We start from the raw sequence: 24,156 nt of genomic DNA, 5'->3' as shown, positions 1-24,156 counted from the left end.
GTTGTAATGTTATATGTTTATTCATTTTTCAAAATCATATGATTTTGTAATTAAATGCCCTGTTTGGTTAATTTGCACACAGTGCCTTTTATACAGATCAAATGTAGATCGACAAATGTTGGGTTGGTGAGCTGAACATTTGAACAATGAAAACTATTGATTTTAAATGGTGCTGCATCCAAGCTGCTAGATATAAGTGTTAGTCCAAGATGACACAAAGACAAAAGTTACTGAGTGCACCTTTAAATATACACTGGTGGCCAAAGGTTTGGAATAATGTACAGATTTTGCTCTTATGGAAAGAAATTGGTACTTTTATTCACCAAAGTGGCATTCAACTGATCACAATGTATAGTCAGGACATTAATAATGTGAAAAATTACTATTACAATTGGAAACAATTTTAATAAACTATACTACTTCAAATAGTTCTCATCAAAAAATCCTCCACGTGCAGCAATGACAGCTTTGCATATCCTTGGCATTCTAGCTGTCAGTTTGTCCAGATACTCAGGTGACATTTCACCCCACACTTCCTGTAGCACTTGCAATAGATGTGGCTGTCTTGTCGGGCACTTCTCAAACACCTTACAGTCTAGCTGATCCCACAAAAGCTCAATGGGGTTAAGATCCATAACACTCTTTTCCAATTATCTGTTGTCCAATGTCTGTGTTTCTTTGCCCACTCTAACCTTTTCTTTTTGTGTTTCTGTTTCAAAAGTGGCTTTTTCTTTGCAATTCTTCCCATAAGGCCTGCACCCCTGAGTCTTCTCTTTGCTGTTGTACATGAAACTGGTGTTGAGCGAGTAGAATTCAATGAAGCTGTCAGCTGACAACATGTGAGGCGTCAATTTCTCAACCTAGAGACTCTGATGTACTTATCCTCTTGTTTAGTTGTACATCTGGGCCTTCCACATCTCTTTCTGTTCTTGTTAGAGCTAGTTGTCCTTGTCTTTGAAGACTTTATTGTACACTGATGAGTTTCTAGAGAAAGTTGTTTCTTTTTTGCCATTTTTGACCTAATTTTGACCTTAAGACATGCCAGTCTATTGCATACTGTGGCAACTCAAAAACAAACACAAAGACAATGTTAAGTTTCATTTAATGAACCAAATAGCTTTCAACTGTGTTTGATATAATGGCAAGTGATTTTCTAGTACCAAATGATCAATTTAGCATGATTACTCAAGGATAAGGTGTTGGAGTGATGGCTGCTGGAGATGGGGCCTGTCTAGATTTGATCAAAAATGACTTTTTTCAAATAGTGATGGTGCTGTTTTTTACATCAGTAATGTCCAGACTATACTTTGTGATCAGTTGAATGCCACTTTGGTGAATTAAAGTACCAATTTCCTTCCGAAACAGCAAAATCTGTACATTATTCCAAACTTTTGGCCACCAGGGTATATATATATATATATACACAGTGCATCCGGAAAGTATTCACAGCGCTTCACTTTTTCCACATTTTGTTATGTTACAGCCTTATTCCAAAATTGATTAAATTCATTATTTTCCTCAAAATTCTACAAACAATACCCCATAATGACAATGTGAAAGAAGTTTGTTTGAAATCTTTGCAAATTTATTAAAAATAAAAAAACGAAAAAAATCACATGTACATAAGTATTCACAGCCTTTGCTCAATACTTTGTTGAAGCACCTTTGGCACCAATTACAGCCTCAAGTCTTTTTGAGTATGATGCTACAAGCTTGGCACACCTATTTTTGGGCAGTTTCTCCCATTCTTCTTTGCAGGACCTCTCAAGCTCCATCAGGTTGGATGGGGAGCGTCGGTGCACAGCCATTTTCAGATCTCTCCAGAGATGTTCGGTCAGGTTCAAGTCTGGGCTCTGGCTGGGCCACTCAAGGACATTCACAGAGTTGTCCCGGAGCCACTCCTTTGTTATCTTGGCTATGTGCTTAGGGTCATTGACCTGTTGGAAGATGAACCTTCGCCCCAGTCTGAGGTCCAGAGCACTCTGGAGCAGGTTTTCATCAAGGATGTCTCTGTACATTGCTGCATTCATCTTTCCCTCGATCCTGACTAGTCTCCCAGTTCCTGCCGCTGAAAAACATCCCCACAGCATGATGCTGCCACCACCATGCTTCACTGTAGGGATGGTATTGGCCAGGTGATGAGTGGTGCCTGGTTTCCTCCAGACATGATGCTTGCCATTCAGGCCAAAGAGTTCAATCTTTGTTTCTCATGCTCTGAGAGTCCTTCAGGTGCCTTTTGGCAAACTCCAGGTGGGCTGTCATGTGCTTTTTACTGAGGAGTGGCTTCCATCTGGCCACTCTACCATACAGGCCTGATTGGTGGAGCGCTGCAGAGATGGTTGTTCTTCTGGAAGGTTCTCCTCTCTCCACAGAGAAACGCTGGAGCTCTGTCAGAGTGACCATCGGGTTCTTGGTCACCTCCCTGACTAAGGCCCTTCTCCCCTGATTGCTCAGTTTGGCCAGGCGGCCAGCTCTAGGAAGAGTCCTGGTGGTTCCAAACTTCTTCCATTTACGGATGATGGAGGCCACTGTGCTCATTGGGACCTTCAATGCTGCAGAAATTTTTCTGTATCCTTCCCCAGATCTGAGCCTCGATACAATCCTGTCTCGGAGGTCTACAGACAATTCCTTGGACTTTATGGTTTGGTTTGTGCCCTGACATGCACTGTTAACTGTGGGACCTTATATAGACAGGTGTGTGCCTTTCCAAATCATGTCCAATCAACTGAATTTACCACAGGTGGACTCAAGTCAAGTTGTAGAAACATCTCAAGGATGATCGGTGATATATATATATATATATATATATATATATATATATATACATAAAATAATATATATATTATTATTATTATCAACCCTGTCGAGTGCCCCTATTCAGAGTAAAAGCGACCAATGAGCCAAATGTCTAAGTTAGTCACAAACGCAATATAATAAAACAAAATCTTGGGTAGGCCTAGCCCACCTTTGTCAATTGGCCTATGTAACTTATTGAAATTTAAATTTAACCTGGGGCGCTTACCATTCCAAATAAAGGACTTCGCTATGCTATCAAATTGCTTGAAATAAGAGCGGGGACATCTACAGGGAGAGACTGAAGCAGGTAGTTAAATTTTGGAATACAATTCCAAATATATATATATATATATATATATATATATATATATATATATATATATATATCAGGTGGCAATAAGTTAAATAACTAGTGTAAGAAGGAAGAAAATGTTGTACATGTGTAAAAACTAAAAAGAAAAAAGTACAGTCTTGTTTTAAAACTACGTTTATTATTAAAACAAAAGGAAGGCAGGCTGCCACGTGCAGTGCCTCAATTGGATGTGTTTTAAGTCTTGGAACTCAGCTTTCCCACGTCTCTCCTACAAGTGGACCTTGAGCTTGTTTGAAGGTTCTAGCAAGGGAGTGCAGCTACTTCTATACCGTCGTGGGAACTAGTCCTTCTCCACCGAGCGCGGAGCTTCGGGAGGGACAAACTTAGAACGGTGAGGGAGGAAGGGGACACACGCCTAGCCAGCCGATTAAACATTAGCGATCAATAGGGTGACAGATGTCGCAGCCAGATTGCCCTCACACCCAAAGTTTACGAGGAAGTCACAGATTATTTATACCACGGCTAAAAGCCTGTAGTGTCTCTTTGACGGTTATAAGTGAGGTAACGTTGTCGATTTGTTGTACTTACTTGGTATATTGTAGATGACTAAAACAAAATACGAGTAAAAAGTTAATATAGATTCGGTAAATGTACCTTATTTAAAAGTAGACAGTGACTATTTCCCAGAATACTCCGCTGCTATGCAAATACTCGGTGCTGCCATTGGCTGTACGTAATGATTACGTAAGCTCAAACGCTCCACTGAACTTCAGGTTACAAAGCATTTTTTAAACGCGGAAAGAAACGTAGTCAAAAGTGTAGTACAGTAATATGTACAGGACAGACAATTATGCGATCATAGTATATACAAATAAATACAGAAATAAAACACGCAACTGAGTCTTTGTTGCATGTACTACTGTAACTACCCTAACAAAACAACAGGCTACTGTAACACTAACTCTATTCACAGCTCAATGTACATGGTGTAATATTTCTAAAAATTTAATTTTGGACAACATTGATGTGATTTATGGCAAGTGTAGTCAGGGGCTTACACTTGCCAGAAAGTACAGCCCGCAGTATTTATACCATAATCAATGGAAACATGTAAATGCTTCACGTTGAAACCTCACGATGTTGTCCTCAATATCTGACCTATAACCTCATTGCTACAAACATTTCCAGAATACCCTTTTTTAAATTAGTTTAAAGCCAAAAAGTGTTTTATATGAAGAGTTATTATAATAATGTCATATAATTTTGTTTTATTTATTATTTATTTACATTGTATTTAGAATGTCACTTTGTATTTGTGTGGATGATTATTTGCAATGTTGCAAGTTCTCAAAAAAAAAAAAAAAAAAAACCGCTGTGGTACAGTGATGGTCTAAGATGTAAAATTGACTGTATTAAGTAAGCTACTGATTATAACATTCATACTATGGAGGACCAGGAATGACAATTAAGAATGAAGTAATTAATTATCAATTGATTAATTCAAAAATTGAAATGATAAATAACCATTTTAAATGGACAAATTAATAGACATTTTTAAATGTATTTGTTTTTTCTTTTAAAATGTAGTCAGATATAACAAAATAAAATAATAAATCACTTTTAAATGGACAAATACATACACATATATATATATATATATATATATATATATATATATATATATATATATATATATATATATATATATAAATGTGTATATTTAATTAATGGTTTAAGTTAAATATAACGATAATTAATAAATTATTGTAAATTAACGATAATTAATAAATCCATTATTTTTTCAGCGACGGTAAGTTAGGGACCGTGTTGAAAGTGCAAATTCTTTTTGTAATAACTTTTTTGTTAAAGGACACAGGCACAAAACCTCTTGTGAAAGTTACGCACTGTCCTCCTCTATTGAATGATGTTGATTTCGTGCCTCTTTTTTTTTTTTTTTTTTTTTATTTCAATAAAAAAGCTATTACAAAAAGAAGGTTTATATTGAACATGCAGTTCACACTCCAAGCTATTACAAAAACAAGAAAAAAGAAAACAAAATGGGAAAATTGCACTTTCTCCACGGTCCCTAACTTACCGCTGTGACAGGAGGACCTCTTCCCGGGCTAACTCACATTGCGACGGCTTTTGCAGGCAAATGCTCATAATATCGAGAGAAAATAATGAAAACAATCTTGAAGAATATTATTAGCTCTCCACGTTTTACAGTAATACTATTTTGAAAAGTATTTTCTAAGCCGTTTAAGAGTTATCGCTGAATGTGTCTGGAATATCGAAAACAAAACTATCTTAACCTCGCTTGGTGACCTCCCATTGTCCCACTGTCCTCTAATGTGTTACGTAACACCCACAAACTGCCATATAAGAAACGCTGCAGTAACACACTTTAACAGCACAGTAAACTGCAGCGCACTTGAGTTTTTTTCTTTCTTCAAGTTGTGGTGTTCGGTTGTTTTACTCTGTGAAAATGTCTAGAAAGGTTGTGTTGTATTACTTCAATGGAAGAGGAAAAATGGAGTCTGTCCGTTGGCTTTTGGCTGCTGCTGGAGTTGAGGTTTGTTGCATAAAGTCTGAAAAAGTTTTGCTCATGGATTAAATCACATGGGAGTCACAGGGCTTGCGAACATGACATCAGTTTTTGCAGTATACTGCGGTGTGGCATGCTATTATTTAACAAACTATTTTTTAACGATTTTCCCCCAATTCTTCTATAATTAATATCCATGCACTGATTTTATCTAGAATATTTGTACTTTTAAAAATGCATGTCACACCCAGGACCGTTTACAACGGACCGATGAAGACAAAAATGTAATGAAAACTGTGAGAAAAAAAAAACAAAAAAAAAAATTATGACCAGTCAGAAATCTGATGTATGGCAATATATGCAAAACACATATATTCAATATTTATGTTTATATGTGGTTCTAACAATATGAAAAGTCACATACTTTGTACATATATTTCAAAATACAAAACAAATCTTATATGTAACATATTTTCCCAAATAATAATGGAATTTGATTATGTATATACTGTATATGATCAAATATACGAACTATAATTTTATATATTCAGTTCACATATGACTTAAGATATATACTTTACCTTATGCATATATACATTTTAACCTAAACTCTTGGTGTTGAATAAAGTTCAGTAGAAGTTCTGTCGACTACCGATAGATATGTAATGCAATGTAATTATATGCATGCTTTTTTTTTTTTTTTTTTTTGTCAATAAATTAATTAACAATTGTGTTGTCGTCACAGTTTGATGAGGTGTTTTTGACCAAAAGGGAGCAGTTTGAAAAACTGCTGAATGGTAGGTGTGCATTACATTCTACCTTGTTTCCATGTCTGCAACTACCCAACTTATTCATGTTTGTTGCTGGGTTGTCAAATGATTCAGTGTACCTTTCAACAAATTCCTAATGTCTCATCGCTTCATTCCCCTACATAATATTGTGATTCTTCCTTTGTTTATTGTAGATGGAGCCCTGATGTTTCAGCAGGTCCCTTTGGTTGAAATGGACGGGTTGCAGCTTGTGCAGTCAAGGGCTATCTTGAATTACATTGCTGGAAAATACAACCTTTACGGAAAGGACCTGAAAGAGCGGGCGATGTAAATAGCAATTATTTATGAAACAGCTTTATTTAAAGCCTTTAAATTCACTGATTTTGCTTCACCACTCCTTTAAGCCACACTTAAGCAAATGTCATTCAGCACAAGTATGCTTTTTCCGGAAGGATTGACATGTATGCTGAGGGAGCCAATGACTTGATGGAAATGATTATTATGTTGCCTTTCATACCACCTGAGAACAAACAGAAACAGCTTGACAATGTCGAGGGCAAAGCAAAAGAACGCTTCTTTCCAGTGTTTGAAAAGGTACTGATAGCTCTCACACTGAGTCCATTACTATTCTTTGCATTTCCCATTTGCAGCAGGAGTAACCACATTTGATGAATGAACTTATGCATTTTTTTTTTGTTGTTTTTTTTTGGGGGGGGGGGGGTACTTTTTTGTAGGCTCTTGCAAATTCTCAGTTCCTTGTGGGAAATCAGTTGAGCCGTGCCGATGTTCACGTCCTTGAGGCCACTTTGATGCTGCAGGAGGTTTTCCCTACAATACTGTCAACATTTCCTAAACTTCAGGTGCTCCATTACCTGTTTAGGGTTGGTCCTGGAAAATATTTGGACACTTAAAGGAACAGTTCACACAAAAATAAAAATTCTCACTCTCATGCCATCCCAGATGTGTATGACTTACTTTCTTCTGCTGAACACAAAGATTTAAAAATAATATTCCAGCTCTGTAGGTCCTTATAATGCAAGTGAATGGGGTCCAAAACTTTGAAGATCAAAAAAACACAAAGGCAGCATAAAAGTAATCCATACGACTCCAATGGTTAAATCCATGTCTTCAGAAGTGATATGAAAGGTGTGGGTGAAAAACAGATCAATATTTGAGTCATTTTGTACTATAAATTCTCCCCCCTGCCCAGTAGGAATGCACAAAGAATGCGAATCGGCAATAATAAAAAAAAATAAAAAAAAGAACCCATAGAAGAGCACTTAGGAGGGCTGTTTGAACGTTTCTCACACACACCTATCATATCGCTTCTGAAGATATAGATTTAACCACTGGAGTCGTATGGATTACTTTTATGCTGCCTTTTATGTGTTTTTTTTTAAATCTTCAAAGTTTTGGTCACCATTCACTTGCATTGTATGGACATACAGAGCTGAAATATTCTTCTAAAAATCTTTGTGTTCAGCAGAAGAAAGAAAGTTATACACATCTGGGATGGCATGAGCATGAGTAAATGAGAGAATTTTCATTTTTTGGGTGAACTATTGAATTTCTTGAACAGAAAAACAAACTTTCTGTGGAAAGTGTTATAGAGAGTAACTATAAGTAATTAGTAATTTGAAGTAATTAGTTAATTAATTGTTAAAATTTTAGAGAAGAAATTAGTAATTATTGGAGTGGATTAATTTTTTGAGTAACTTGTCCCACTACTTTTTGGCACTGTAGTTTTATACCGTCAAGTGCAGAAGTTTTTACGTTTTCAATTATGTTCCAAATTTATAGAATAAAGCAAGTTTGCTTTTGCCAACGTTATGCTAGGATTTTGTATAACCTTTCATCTGTTTTTCAGGCGTTTCAGGCGAGCATGAAGGCATTACCAACAATCAGCAAGTTCCTGCAGCCTGGCAGTGCCAGAAAACCTCCACCAGATGAGGTCTACATAAAAACTGTGAAGGAGGTGCTGAGCCACATGTTTAAGTAGGACGCCCATAGAAAACCAATTCATGGACCAATTAAGCCATTAAATACTGTTAACCATTAATGATCATTTTAATTCATTTAAACCAGTATTGCCTTAATTCAACAAACAAATTTACCTTTTGGTGTACTATTTAACATTCAGAGTATATCTGTACATCTTGCTCCTGTAGCACTCAGAAGTCACAGTTATATTATGTCTTGCAGTCTCTACGTGTATGATTTGATAAAACTGCCAGTGAGATTTATTGTACTGTAACTGTGTCCATAAATGTAAAAATAAATAAACACATTTGCAAGCTATTTTTCATATGTCAACAGATAGAGCTGAGGCACTAAAAAAGGACTGATTTATTTGAAATGTGCAAGATACATTTTATACACTGACAATACTGTGATATGCAGCTACTGCATGAACGTTGCAGCTGTTCAGTTAGTACATGTATGTAAAAGATCCCAGTGTGGTCTGTCCGTGGGACACTTAGAAGATCAAAAGTCGCAACACCATCAGGAGACTGAAATAAGAACACAGTCACAGATTGACCTTGTATTCAAAAACCATCATATTAAAGGAATATTCCGGGTTCAATACAAGTCAAGCTGTTTATTACCACAAAACATTACTTCTACTTGTCCCTTCCTTTCTTAAAAAAGCAGTAACAGTTAGGCACTTACAATGTAAGTGAATGGAGCCAGTCCAAAAACATTCAAACACACCATTTCAAAAGTACAGCCATAAGATGTAAACATTGTGAGTGTTAGCCGGGTTTTAGTGGGATAAAATCATTTACTAACCTGTTCTGTGTAACATTATACCCAATTTAGATTACAGGGTTTCATTGCCATGTCAACAGAGTTGTAATACTGGATATAACTTTACACCTATTAGGTTAGCAACCAATTTTATCACACTAAAGTCATGTGAACACATGTAATGTTTATGTCTTGCGGCTATACTTTTGTATTGTTTATTTGTGGCAAAACTTATAAAGTCAAAACTTAAGTTTGACTAAATAAAATGCATAAAGTATATAAAAGTATAAACATTTCAGATTATAATGCCTGCTACAGTATTGATGTCTGAATACTCACATTGAATGTTTTCTGCAAGAGAAACTACTGCTAGATAACAACTAGTTAAATGACAGTAAAAATTCTTAATCCATTATAGGATAGAGCGGGAGACCATAATACTGTTATTATTATGGATCAAATCACATTACATTACATATTTGACAATGACATATTCTGGTGGCCAAAAGTTTGGAATAATGTACAGATTTTGCTGTTTCGGAAGGAAATTGGTACTTTAATTCACCAAAGTGGCATTCAACTGATCACAAAGTATAGTTAGGACATTACTGATGTAAAAAACAGCACCATCACTATTTGAAAAAAGTCATTTTTGATCAAATCTAGACAGGCCCCATCTCCAGCAGCCATCACTCCAACACCTTATCCTTGAGTAATCATGCTAAATTGATCATTTGGTACTAGAAAATCACTTGCTATTATATCAAACACAGTTGGAAGCTATTTGGTTCATTAAATGAAGCTTAACATTGTCTTTGTGTTTGTTTTTGAGTTGCCACAGTATGCAATAGACTGGCATGTCTTAAGGTCAATATTAGGTCAAAAATGGCAAAAAAGAAACAGATTTCTCTAGAAACTCATCAGTCAGTCATTGTTTTGAGGAATAAAGGCTATACAATGCTTGAAATTGCCAAAAAACTGAAGATTTCATACAAATGTGTACACTACAGTCTTCAAAGACAAAGGACAACTGACTCTAACAAGGACAGAAAGAGATGTGGAAGACCAGATGTACAACTAAACAAGAGGATAAGTACATCAGAGTCTCTAGTTTGAGAAATAGACGCCTCACATGTCCTCAGCTGACAGCTTCATTGAATTCTACCCGCTCAACACCAGTTTCATGTACAACAGTAAAGAGAAGACTCAGGGGTGCAGGCCTTATGGGAAGAATTGCAAAGAAAAAGCCACTTTTGAAACAAAAACAAAAAGAAAAGGTTAGAGTGGGCAAAGAAACACAGACATTGGACAACAGATAATTGGAAAAGAGTGTTATGGATCTTCACCCCATTGAGATTTTGTGGGATCAGCTAGACTGTAAGGTGCGTGAGAAGTGCCCGACAAGACAGCCACATCTATGACAAGTGCTACAGGAAGTGTGGGGTGAAATGTCACCTGAGTATCTGGACAAACTGACAGCTAGAATGCCAAGGATCTGCAAAGCTGTCATTGCTGCACGTGGAGGATTTTTTGATGAGAACTCTTTGAAGTAGTTTAAGAAGTTCTGAACATTTTATTCAAATTGTAATAGTAATTTTTCATGTTATTAACGTCCTGACTATACATTGTGATCAGTTGAATGCCACTTTGGTGAATAAAAGTACCAATTTCTTTCCATAAGAGCAAAATCTGTACATTATTCCAAACTTATGACTGCCAGTGTATTTTGGATTCAAAACAGCGAATTTTGCCGAAAGGTTACAAGTTTGCAGCTCTGAAATAGGAGTTTCCATGTATGCTGGATGTTTTTATCTGCTTTTCCCTCACTATCCAATCCAATCTTTTATATAAAATATTAGTATTAGACTTTAGGTCAAACAGTTTTTAAGATCATGTGAAATCTCAATTTAGTGAAGTTTGTCAAAACTTTTGACAGGTCTTGTATCTCAATGCTAAATACTGTTTGTAATGTCTACTGGAGATGTCTATGTAATAACAATAGACATCTCCATGACACTTCAACAACTTCACAGACATGAACAGTTTTACCTCAGTCCTGCCATGATTCCGGCAGGCATTAGTTTTCCCGATTTCCTAAATCTCATTCCCATCACGACAGCAAGCACACCAGAAGCAACTTTGGTTAAAAAAAAAAAAAAGAAGAAGTTTCAAAGCTCATTTTAAACACTCAACACTTATGGTAAGTGTTTCTCATGGTTTAACATTAGCAGTTTTGATACTTACTCAAAGAGGCCCAGTAATCGTGTGGATCATTAGATATTTTAAATGCACCAAATGCAGACAGGCTTCCAAAGAAGAGCCCGGCAATTAATGACATCACACTTCCTGATGAATCAGATAACAGCAATATTAATAATTCCAATCTCTTATGGCTATAATATGGTACTTTTATATTTTCATAGGTACTGTGTGATTCCAATATATGATGCAACATCAAAGTACTTCAAAGAATACCATGCATAATTTTACAATGACCCGTCCAAAACAAAAACGGTATTAACATGGTATCATTTCCACACACACACACAAAAGAATAAAAACATTATAATTCTTTCGTGATAAATCTGCAAGGTGCATTAGGACCACGAATAGCTGACAACATACAAATAAACGGAAGTCTTTATCTAGATCTGATTCATTCATTACCTAAAAGTGTATAAAGCAACAGCACAAAATCCTACCTTTTCTTTTATACCCCATAAAGCCTCCCAGCGCAATCGCTGCAGCATAGGCAAAGCCCAGCCAGTCCACTGCCATTGTGAGCTAGAAAAATACACATTCAAATATGAGCGTAGTAGTGAATAATAATTATACATATTTGAACACATATTTAACACGAAGCTAGATAACAAACCAACAATACACAGTCAGCAACAACATTACCAAATATCGCTTGTAAACTGCAGGGACGTGTGATTAAATCTCTGGAAATGAGCAAACAAAACTGTTAAGTATTGATAAGCACCAGTCCGAAGTTCAGTACGTGGAAGAAGCGTCATGATGACGTCAACCAGGAAGTGATTATCTTTTTTTTCTTTTAATCCTTGTAATATACATTACAGAATATAATAATAATAATAATAATTATTATTATTATTATTATTTATTTAAAAAATAATAATAATAATAATATATATATATATATATATATATATATATATATATATATATATATATATATATTTATTTTTTATTTTATTTTTTTTTATTTATTTATTTATTTTTTTTACTTATCAGAAAACCCCTGAAGGGCATCATTTTGGTTTATTAATAATTCTTTGTGTTTTATATAATGTCATTTCTTTTTGTTGTTACTGAGCGCTCATCTGTAATTGAAAAGAGCAAAAAGTGGGAACTGTCCTTGCTGTCCTTGCATTTAGTCAGAATGTCAACATTTGTGAGATTTATTCTATCAGTTAATTTCAGTATAGGTTCTTAGGTTAATTTGATAACGTTTTTGTCATTGGACAATAGTGTTCTGTGAATTTATGTTATGTTGGACATTAAACGTTTTTATATATTTTTGTAAATGGGGATTTGTAGTCAAAACAATTTATTTCCTTTTGAAGGAAAAATATTGTTTTTATTTTGAATTGATAAGGTAAAGTTAGACCCTTAGAATTGGGACAGAAGGCTCATGTTGTTAGCATGTTGTTGGTGGTGTTTTTATTAGCCTATTTTATATAACAAATATTAAACCTCATGAAGTGATTATTAAATAATTCATTTAATTAGGTGTACATTTCAAACATCTTCATTGTCATCATAACCTGTGGATTAATTGAGTAGAATAATTCGAAATGAATCCATAGTATATTGCTATTATGACATCACTTCAATTAAAAATATAGGCATCTATAAAAGTATGTGTCTATTCATAAGTTCATAAGAATAGGTTTACCTTTTATGTATTTTTTCCACTGGATTCTGTTATTAGATTTTTCTCTCATTATTCAAATAGTCGCAATGCATAATTTTACAGAAATGATTTGATTTAGTATTTTACATTAATGAAAAAAAAAAAAGAAAAAAAAATTATATCAGAACCCCAGATGGCTTATTGGCACAGGTACAGGAAATCATACCCCATTAGTGGGTCCATAACTAAATATACAACTATTTATCAGCAAATGCCATATGCAACATCACAACATTTATTTCTGTTGCATAAATATTTGGCCGAGATCTTGTACTGATGACAGGAGAGTCGAACCACTCCGTAAAGTCTTCTCCAGCACATCACAAAGACTTTCAATGAGGTTAAGGTCAGGACTCTGTGGTAGTCAATTCATATGTGAAAATGGTTCCTCATGTTCCCTGAACCACTCTTTCACAATTTGAGCCTGATAAATCTTGGCATTGTCGTCCTGAAATATGCCCGTGCCGTCAGGGAAGAAAAAATCCATTAATGGGATAACCTGGTCATTCAGTACATTCAGGTAGTCAGCTGACATCATTTTATTGCTGCATAACGTTTCTGAGCCTAGACCTGACAAATTGAAGCAACCCCAGATCATAACACTGCCTCCAGAGGCTTGTACAGTGGGCACTATGCATGACGGGTGCATCGCTTCATGCGCTTCCCTTCTTACCCCGATGCACCCATCGCTTTGGAATTGGGTAAATCTGGACTCATCAGACCACATTACCTTTTTCTATTGCTCCACAGTCCAATGATTATGCTCCCTAGCAAATTGAAGTAGTTTCTTCCTGATTAGCCTCACTAACAAGTAGCTTTTTTGTGGCCACACAGCTGTTTAGTCCCAATCCTGTAAATTCTCGTCACATTGTGCGTGTGGAAATGCTCTTAATTTCACTATTAAACATAGCCGTCAGTTCCTTATCGATTCAGTTCACTTGACATTGCTGTAAGCATTATAGGGATTCCTTCTTAGACGACCTTGTTGAAACCCTTATTCAATCACGCCAGTGCTCTGATTGGCAATGGTGTCTGAGCCCCGTCCCTTCAGGCGCACAGTTGGCCTATATAAGCGGGCGCTCAGTCACCATTTCTTCAGAAATTTCTTCCTTCAAGACTGCGAACTTCATATTCGTCTTGGAACCCTTTCTGCTTTGCCATCCATATACACTTACAGTGGACAAAACTTCTCAGCAAGACGCGAACAGGACGACTCGTCGCCTGTGCTCAGTGCCTGCACCGAGAAGTGCCTACCACTCCTCTGTGTGTTCCGCTGAAGAGTTCTCCACATCGCTGTCGAAGACACTCTCGGTGAACGGGTTCTTCGCTTAAGACACTTGTTGTTGATCAATGCGGCGCTTCAGCGAAACACTTCCTGCTTCCCACAGCACTCCAGCTGGAGTTACTGTATCCTTTTTATATATACATTATTAACTAAAGAGCTTGCGTGATACGTGTCTTTTTAAATATGTCATTCCGCAAGTTTTTCCTATGCAAATGGCACATTCCGCCACCTGATGAGCATGAGAGAGTGTTCACTGCCTGGGCCGCGCCCACACACAAGCAGCTCTCATGGAGATAGTCTGCCCTCACTGCGAGGGCATGAATCTCCAGACTTTGCACTCACGAATCAACTTCGTTCTGAGGGAAGATCCAGCCTCTCCCACCCACCTCTTCTGTGTTAAGTCCCGAGGGACCACATGTGGAGGCACGGGGGAGCAGTGAGGTTGAGCTGGAAGAATTAGAGGCGGATCTCGTGCCGGCACAAGCCCTGCGAGTTCCCCGAACTTCCAATCTAACATCCTCACCTGTGCAATATGCGCGTGATGAGCTCCAGCCCTCTAGTGGAGCACACAGCCTCATTACATTTGGCGGCTCTGACGATGGGGATGATGCTGTGTCACTCGCAGCTTCAGGCGAGTGGTTCACGGAGGATGTTGCTGCCTCTTCCCCCAGTGAGGATGAAGAACGTGAACACAACATGGACAAGGAGCTTCTTCGCATTCTCGTGAGAGCGGCTGAAGAGCTCGGTCTTGAGTGGTCCCCTCCAGGAGAGCCAGAAAATTTTCGCCTCGATGAAGGTTTTTGCAAACCGGCTGTTGTCAACAGACCGCGGTCCAGAGGAGCGCACCGTTCTTCCCTGAGGTCCATGCGGAGCTCACAAAGACCCGGTATGCACCTTACTCTCCGCGTATTCAGATCGGAGGTGCTGCCATCCTAACTAAAGTGGACCACGCAGATGAATAAGGCTACTCAAAGCTTCCCCTGTTGGAACAGGTGGTTGCAGTTCACCTCTGCCCAGCTCACCCCTCCAAGCCGTGTCAACTGACATCATCTGCAGTCATACCGTTAGGCCTGTTACACACAGGACCTTTCCAGTACTGGCTTAAACGACACGTTCCGCATCACGCCTGGAGCCTCAGCCGCATCGCGGTGCTCTAGCACCATGGGCATCACCGGCCTTCTACCAGCAGGGTGTTATGCTGGGTAAAATTTTCAGAAGATAAGTGGTGACCACAGATGCATCCAACACAGGTTGGGGTGCGGTGTGAGATGGACGCCCGACTTTCGGCACCTGGACAGGTGCGAAATGGGTGTGGCACATCAACCGCCTAGAACTACTGGCTGTCTTTCTAGCTTTGAGAGCTTTTCATTCCGATATTGTGAATCACCGTGTTCTGATTTGTTCGGACAACACAACAGTAGTGGCATACATAAATTGCCAGGGCGGACTCCGATCAACACAATTAATGAGCATGACACAATGCCTCCTCCAATGGAGTGGGCGTCATCTCCTCTCATTGCGTGTGTCACGTCCCGGGCCATCTGAATTTCAGAGCGGATCTGTTGTCACACCAGGGAGCATTACTTACCAGGGGAATGGAAACTTAATCCTCAGACAGTGATGAGGATTTGGGAAATATTCTGCAAAGTGGAAGTCGATCTATTTGCCTCCACGGAGAACGCCCACTGTCCCCTTTGGTACTCCATGTCCCAAGCCCCGCTAGGCATTGACACGCTGGCTCACAAATGGCGGCAAAACGCAAGAATATTTCCACTATATAGTGCACAATTTCGGGTGTCTGCCATTTTGTTGGAGTATCTGAATTCTGAGTGAGCCACTCGGACCACTTTTGTTCACTAATTATTACCCACAATGCACCCTAATTTCGAGTGTACCTTCGGTTAATTGCCCATAATCCACCGCGGGGTAGATGTACGAGCTGGGAGTTTACTGCTTCCTTCACTCCTGCAATGTTTTATTTCATGCTGAATGTATTAAATTACTTTTTGACAAATCATTGCATGATTAAAATAACATAACATATAGAGAGACAAAACATACAGATACATTTTAAAATGTACTCTTTATTTATATTTTATACAAATTTTGCCATTAAGCTGAAGAATTCTTTATTTACTAAACAATTCCCTGATGTGATATTATTTTAACTCAGGAGACTGCACACAGTGGAAATGATAATTCTGTGGATGATTTAAATATTCTGTAATAACATGTAGGTTATGATAATTTGGTCAGATGAAACGCTACCCAGCTTGAATTGGAGTTTAAAGATACTAAAGTATAACAAATAAATACAATAATGTACATTTGATAAAATGTGTTTCCTCTTTATATTAACATATATATTAAAAATGACAAACAGAATGAAGATTTATTGTGTTAATATATTATTGAATGAGAATAACAAGTAAGGCCCAAGTATTTTAAAAGTTCATATGTAACATGTTTCTGCGACATTCCCAGAGCTCCAATGCTCGGTGTATACGTCAGTGTCCAAATTCACTCACTCATTTCGTTCACTCACTGCTGAGAAATAGTGCACTCACTGCCATTCACTATATCTGAAATAGTGAATGAGTGAACAATTTCAGACACAGCTTTTGTGTTTCATGAAGTTACAAGCGAAACGCGACAGAAAGTATCTCTTTACAGCATATAAACTCGAAAAGCTTTTTTCTCCAGGCCATTACTTGATATTAATTTAATATGTGAGTGAATGTGTTGTTTTCTATTCGCGAAATTTCCAATCGGCACAATGATTTGACCGTATGTTTGACAGTTTTTGTAGAGTAAATAATCATATTTCATAAGTTATGGAAATGGAACACTTCTAATTTGTCAGCTAATTTAAAAGCACCTGGTAAGTGTTAGTTATATTGCCTGTACGCATTGTAAAGTCTTTAAAACGACACCAATTTTGTGTTATTGAGGCAAGTAGTTCTTAATTATTTTGATGATTTCTTTATCAGCACGGAACATCAAAAGTATGCCAAAACATGTTTATGTATTAATATTTAAGCGACTCAAGAGCATGCATACATTAATTTCCTCATTCATTTTCTGCCTGAAATGCAGGCAACATGTATAATAAATAATATGTAACCAAGGGTGTAGATTTGGCTTGAACACTGGGGGTGTTGCAGCGTGAAGCATTTACATGTTTACATTGATCATGGTATAAATAATGGGGGGGTTGTACTTGCTTGTTTCGATTATTGGGGGGTAACCTGCCCCCATCCCCCCCGGAATCTATGCCCCAGTATGTAACTAAACATGTTTACAAACTTTGAACTCATTTTTGATGCTACAATAATTTATTAAATACTTTTGAATCCAGATATGACATTGCTTGCATTGCTTTTGTTTATTTATGAAACATATAGTTAGCATTTTGTCTGTGTACTCACAGAACGACACTGACACACCAATGCAGAACTATTATTGCAAACCAACACAGGTCAGATAAAATGTCCACTCTATGTATTGTGTTGCAAGTTCATCAACAGATTGATGCTTTCATCAGTTGCTAACGCATTTCCGACATCGCACACATGCAGTGTAGACAGCTTTATTAATTATAATGGGAGCAGTCGCATCGTTTTCTGTGATAGAATTTTAATACGTCTTTTATCCTCAGTTTTCCTGAGCAATCACTGGGTGGCGCCATGATGATTGTAATTGCCTGTTTTCTATTTCTGGTCTCAAGATGCCAAGTAAAAACTGCCAAAACGAGCGATCCAGAGGAGAACAACAACCATTTAACTGTTACTTGCAGTACAAAATGAATTTCAGGCTCAACTTGTGCAGTTGTTGGCTGTCATAACAACTCAGAATAATTAATGATACCAATGTAACTGACCTCTGACCATCTCTTCATGTCATCTACACACACTCAGATGAGGCACTGTCTATAAAAAATAAAAAAAAGGAAAAAACGGTTATCTCCACTCTGTGAAGTATCAGCATGTTTTTGACCATTTTTACAAATGTAATACCTGAAATATTACATTACCCGCTAAGAATATACGCAGATGCGAGTGAAAACACTGGAGACCAGAAACGGAAAACAGTCGAATCGTTGAACACTTCCGCGTACAGGAAAAATGTGGATAGAATACTGCTATTAACTGAAGGAGCTGTCTGATTCAGGCAAAGCCAGTTGGTTTTTGTTTAAACTAGCAGGCTAATCACCTTCAGAAAAAACTATGGTGATGAGGTCAGAATGGAAGCAGCAGAGATAAAATGATAAAGTGAGAGTGCAGAGATGAGAGAAGTGAAAAGATTGATGAGACAAGAAAAAGATTAGAGCCCTATAAAAAAAAAGAAGACACTGTGACATTACCAGGGTAATGCCATGGTACTAAATGATTATTTTCATATTTCATGATACTGTCATAGTACTCCAAAATACCGTGGTTTTACTATGACACATAGTCTGGTGTCTTAGTCAGGTCTGTGCACACCACTGCACACACATACATTTAGTCGTCCCAGGAGCAGCCAAACTGTAGGACTGCAATCCAAAATTTCTGACACTGTCAGATCTTTGTCATGGGCTAAGATTCATCACAAAGACAATTGGCATTCAGGGAACATATCAGCTACAATAATTTACGATTCCCCAAATGTATCTCAGATGGCATATCTGTGGCCAAAATCACAGTGTGCACTGGGCTTCAGGAACAGGTTTTGGGAACCACTGAGGAATCTGGATGGGCAGGTAATAGGACAGGACAGGATAGCTGTCAATGTGCACAATAGAGACAAAGGAATATTGATTGTGGGGGATATTTGTTGAGCGTCACCCAAGGCAGAAGTGTGAAAAGTTTGAATGGAGACAAAATAATATGAATGGGCAGTTAGTAACATACCAGACAAAGGACGACAGAGTGAAAAGAGTGAAGTTGTGCAAAAGTAGCTAAGCAGGCCACCAAGTGTCCTTTTGAAATCAATCTATGTTTGGAAAATTCGCATGACTTGACCTTTGAAAATACTTTATTGTGTTTCTAGGCTCATTTGTCACCGCCTCATGCATTCTTTACAATAAAAAAAGCTATCTTACATGTATTTTTATTGTTTCCAGTGTCTCTGAACTTTCTCTAGTACTTTAAAAACAATCGAAGTTCAGATTTAAATTTTTCTAAAGACAAATTTCATATTTTTTTAACATATTGAAATTATTTTCTTACTTGACTAACAAATTCAACACATATATGATTATACTGTATGATTTCTTTTTTCTTTTCTTTTTTTTTTTTGTAATTAAATTAGCCATAGAGCACCAATTTTCTGGTCATATTTTCAAGTGGATTCAAGACATAATCTTGGAACATTTTTCTCCTCTCCTCTGGATTTGCCTTTTATGTGACCTGGTCTTTGTTATGATGGCAGCAAGATTTTCAGTTCCTCTTGCTGAAAAGCTATTTAGATTATGATGTTACCTGGGTTCACTGATTTTGTGGTGAAGTAAATATAACAGAAAAGATTAAGTCTTTTCTACATCGAATAAGTTAGTTTAAGCATGAATTTCGTCAATTCAAAAGTAAATTCTACATTTAGACATGTAAAATAATTATGCTCTAGCTTCATGATTGTTTGCTATTTTTTACAATGTACCATCATGTATTAATTCTTAAGTAGAAAACCTTGTAATATTTAATTGCTAATTTGAGTAAATTTCACTGGTAAATAAAATAATTACATTTTACTTAACTTTTCGAAGCTGGTGTTCCAGCATGCACTGGGATTGAATAATTAATTTATTAAGTATGCATGGTTTCACTGTTTGCAAGTTTATTTAAACCATTTTAATTGTTAATTATGTTGTTACGTTTGGTAATTACTTGTTTTGTGCAGTCTTAAGTTCATTTTCTACTCAAAATGACCTGTTTATAATCCAAATAATTAACTGTTGATTGTCACCGTCATGGTGTTTTGTGCACAAAGTGTTGAGGTTTGCATGCAGAGCTTTTTTTAATGTCTCCATCACCAATAGAGCACAATAGTCTGGTTCTGGAAGTAAAAATCCCATTTATATACAATTTATAAACCTTTAAAGACAGACCTACTGTGAGCTACGAGGTTGTTCACTGATGGTATATGCTTCCGTCGGAGCCATCAGTCTGCGTTATTTCAACTTCATTGTTTAAAAATCATGTTTGATAGCGGAATTCATGGTAAACAGCTGCATTACCCATGATACAGCAGAGAAAGATCCACCAATCAAAGAATCGTGGACAACGAAGCCCACGAAACCTGCCTCGGAGCAATTAAAATAGTAGCTTGACTGTTTCAAATTGTGAGTAGCTAACTAAAGTTTCACAGTAGCTTCCCTAACACTGGTTCTGACCAGTGAATTTCAAGGACTTTTCAAGTCATTTGTGATTACTAAAGTTTTAAAAATAATTTTATAGTGGCTTATCAAAGAGCAATGTCTAGCTAATTAAATTTTGAAGAACTAATAAATAGAAACATTTGTATTCAAAACATTTGTAAGTTCAATGACATATCCATGACTTTTCCAGGCCTGGAAATTTCTAAGCTTAAGCACAAAGATTAAACAATAATATATATAAAAAAAATGTTTGAACAATTATTAAAGGTGCACTCAGTGCAAATAAATTTTTTCCTTATTGAAAAAGATTTGCACCTAAAGAAATGAATTGTTATTTTGAAACATATGTATAAAATCAGGACAACTCACATGAGATGAAGGTTCCAATCATATCAGTAACTTTCTACATGGAGAGGGTCCACACATGGGGGCGGCCATGTTAGAATCACATGACCAGCCGAATACTACTCGCTTAATCTTAGTAACCACCTTGATATTGGACACTTTTATGGCTGACTGTGAATAGGGATTTTCTACAATGGCATCAGAAACTGAAAACTATTGCGTTAATTGCTAAAAATGTTGCATCCAAGCCGCTAGGTTTCAATAGCTATGTTTCCATCCAAGTTGTGAATTTAATTTATGCGAAAACCATATTATCGCAAAAACAATGTGCGAATAAAGCCACATTTCCATCCAAGGGCGTTCAAAAGAATGAAATCGTCACTTCCGGAGAAATTGTAGCCATTGTGAGTGTTTTATTAATAAAATACTGGCGGTTTAGAGCACGCAGACAGAACACTGTAAAGAACTTTGTCTCATGTCTGGGAGCGACAACGCGTCACACACTTCTGGGAGCACTATATATGTGCGTTCATCCATCCTTATGACTATACCGTGCGGATCTATAAGTGTCAATAAATCTTCTATTCCATACAGTTCAAGTTTGTTTTCAACTTATTTGCTCTGCAAATAAGTTGTAGGCTTTGGATTTTCTGGACACCGTTATTTCAGGATGACCAGAGCAACCTTTCAGATGTGATGATCAGCCCACTGGTTAGTCCAGTAATGTATTACTCCAAACATAGGTTATTCAGTCACATTAACGTTTTGATGCGTATGTTTTATTCCTAACAAATTCAATAGGAGTTTATTTCGTAAATGTGTTTCCATCATAGTTTATGCGTATTTCTTCATATCAAATAAAAAATGTACCCACCTCAAGCAAGAGTATAATTTTTTTATACGCATTTTGGAGATTTATTCGCATCTTGGGGTTTCCATCCAGCAGTTTTTATGCAATATCCCAAAACGCACATAAAAAACGTTGATGGAAACATAGCTAATGTAAGTTCAAGATGACATTGCACCTTTAAATAGACCACAACTTAAAGGTACACTCAGTAACTTTTGTCTTTGTGTCATCCTGGACTAACACTGACACCTAGTGGCTTGGATGCAGCTTCATTTAAAATCAATAGTTTTCAGTTTTCAGATGTCATTGTAGAAATGTAGTATTCACAGTCAGTCATGATTACTTTAATCAATAAGTGAAAGTGTCAAATAACAGGACGGTTACTGAGATTAAGCGAGTAGTATTCGGCTGGTCATGTGATTTTAACATGGCCGCCCCCATGTATGGACCCTCTCCATGTAGAATAAAACAGCTTTTATAAGGTTACTGATATGACTGGAGTCTTCATTTTAATGCGAGTGGTCATGATTTAATGCATATATTGCTAAATTACAATTCATGTCTTTAGAAGTAAAAACATTTTAATGAGGAAAAAACGACTGAGTGAACCTTAAAAAGTTATTTTAAATACTATCATACCGCCGTATCACTAGGTGGCAACCGTGAGGAGAAATGTGATAAAAAAGAAGAGAAGAAGCCAGCGGCATGCTAAGCTAATAGGCTAACCGGTTAGCTTGTGAGCTAACTGGAGAAACAGAACAGAGAAATGTTAAATTTCACCATTTATATCTTTAGTTTAATAATATGATATGTGACATATAACTTAAAAGTTATTCTTTGTCATACATAAACAGTAAAGACAACATGAATCATACAGAGATCGCATTGGCTTTTAATAGTTCTTTTAGCCAATAGAATCGCTTTATGATCTAAGGGGGGCATTACTTGCAGTGGGCGTGTCATGTAGTGGGTGTTCCTTGTCATCTTGCTGGACAGACAGATACACTTGGGCCTGGCCCAAATGGCACACTTGGGGGGCTTCTAAAATGGAAGGCTGCAGCCTAATAAGGCTCTATCTTTCCTAGACCATTCCTTTTGAGATTGTAGGCTAGACTCCTTAGCATTCAGTGCTAGAATGAGACACTAGTAAGTGTGCATGGCAAACCATATGCTTAGAACCATGTGATATTTTACTTTATTTAGAAAACCAATATACTTCAGAAAACGAGAAATATATCCTTAATCCCTTAATTATTTTAGCAAAATGTTTTATTCACAAAGCTAGAGGCCCTAAAAAAAAAAAGCCTTTATATAATACATTTTGCAACACTGATCTTAGAATTTTATTTAAACCCTTTCAAATATAAAAAACAGAACCCTAGACTTGTAAAAACTATAACATTTTTAAAGCTTTTCAAATTCATGTAAATGTAATTTTGTTAATTTTATTTATTTATTTATTTGTTCTTTGTATCTTCTAATTTGTTGTATAGTCTAAACTACTTTCATTTTTTTCCTACATATTTTCATTGCTGCAAATGCGAATAAAAACGAAGAGAGAGTAAAAAAGTAAGCTGCGTCATTAAGGTTTCCACTTCGGCGGTCACGTGACTCGTTTTCCTTTTTAAAATGATTTGGGACATGTCCAAAGGATTGTGGGTGGTTGAAGGCCACGAAGGATACACCCGATGCATCCTCCAAAATATGGCAAACGAAGGCAGTAAAACCAGGCTACCTTCCAAGTGTCCTCACAATTGAGACGGCCTTCGATGGTGCTTGATGACGTAGCAGCCGAGATATCCAGCCTAATGAGGCTGCAGCCTTCCGATTGAGAAGCACTCTTGATGTGGACTTGCGGTCTCATGGCCTCCATTTTCGTGTTCCTACGAAGTCCACAGACCGTAGGGTGTCCCATTTGACATTTTAGCGCTCCGAGGTTTGCTCGCGAGCGCCCCCTTTGCACCCTTGCGCACTTCAGCTGAATCCACATCAGTGCAGGCTCCACAGCGGACTATTACCCAACAGTCACCGCTACTGATCCTGTCGACCAATCACAGCAGACTGGAGTTTCCGAGCTGGAGGAAAAAACATGGCGGACGATGCGATATCGATTGCGGATTAAAAATGTATTTTAATAATCATTTTTTACTGATTATCAATGGCGGATCACTTGCTAATCATGTGTATATAGTATCACTTTTAAGTCTGA

The 24,156-nt window shown here is 37.1% G+C and overlaps 2 protein-coding genes across 2 annotated transcripts; one reads left to right on the top strand and one right to left on the bottom strand.

Annotated features, from left to right (window-relative positions):
• Positions 1-5,218: 5,218 nt before the first annotated feature.
• LOC127412320 (glutathione S-transferase 3-like) lies at positions 5,219-8,722 on the top strand. Its single transcript, XM_051648572.1, has 6 exons — positions 5,219-5,681; positions 6,400-6,451; positions 6,619-6,751; positions 6,877-7,018; positions 7,159-7,284; positions 8,292-8,722. The coding sequence occupies exons 1-6, from the start codon at positions 5,595-5,597 to the stop codon at positions 8,421-8,423; spliced, it is 672 nt and encodes a 223-aa protein (XP_051504532.1). The 5' UTR covers positions 5,219-5,594; the 3' UTR covers positions 8,424-8,722.
• A 25-nt stretch (positions 8,723-8,747) lies between these two features.
• LOC127412324 (transmembrane protein 14A-like) lies at positions 8,748-12,195 on the bottom strand. The gene is made up of 5 exons (XM_051648576.1): positions 12,077-12,195; positions 11,875-11,956; positions 11,417-11,518; positions 11,222-11,309; positions 8,748-8,934 (listed from the first exon to the last, which is right to left on the bottom strand). Exons 2-5 carry the CDS (start codon positions 11,948-11,950, stop codon positions 8,901-8,903), a joined length of 300 nt encoding a protein of 99 aa, XP_051504536.1. The 5' UTR covers positions 11,951-11,956; positions 12,077-12,195; the 3' UTR covers positions 8,748-8,900.
• Positions 12,196-24,156: the final 11,961 nt, after the last annotated feature.

This window comes from Myxocyprinus asiaticus, chromosome 21, assembly GCF_019703515.2.
Source record: "Myxocyprinus asiaticus isolate MX2 ecotype Aquarium Trade chromosome 21, UBuf_Myxa_2, whole genome shotgun sequence".
Lineage (NCBI taxonomy): Eukaryota > Metazoa > Chordata > Actinopteri > Cypriniformes > Catostomidae > Myxocyprinus > Myxocyprinus asiaticus.
The sequence above is the reverse complement of the archived record's forward strand: the minus strand, read 5'-3'. Positions and strand labels throughout refer to the sequence as shown.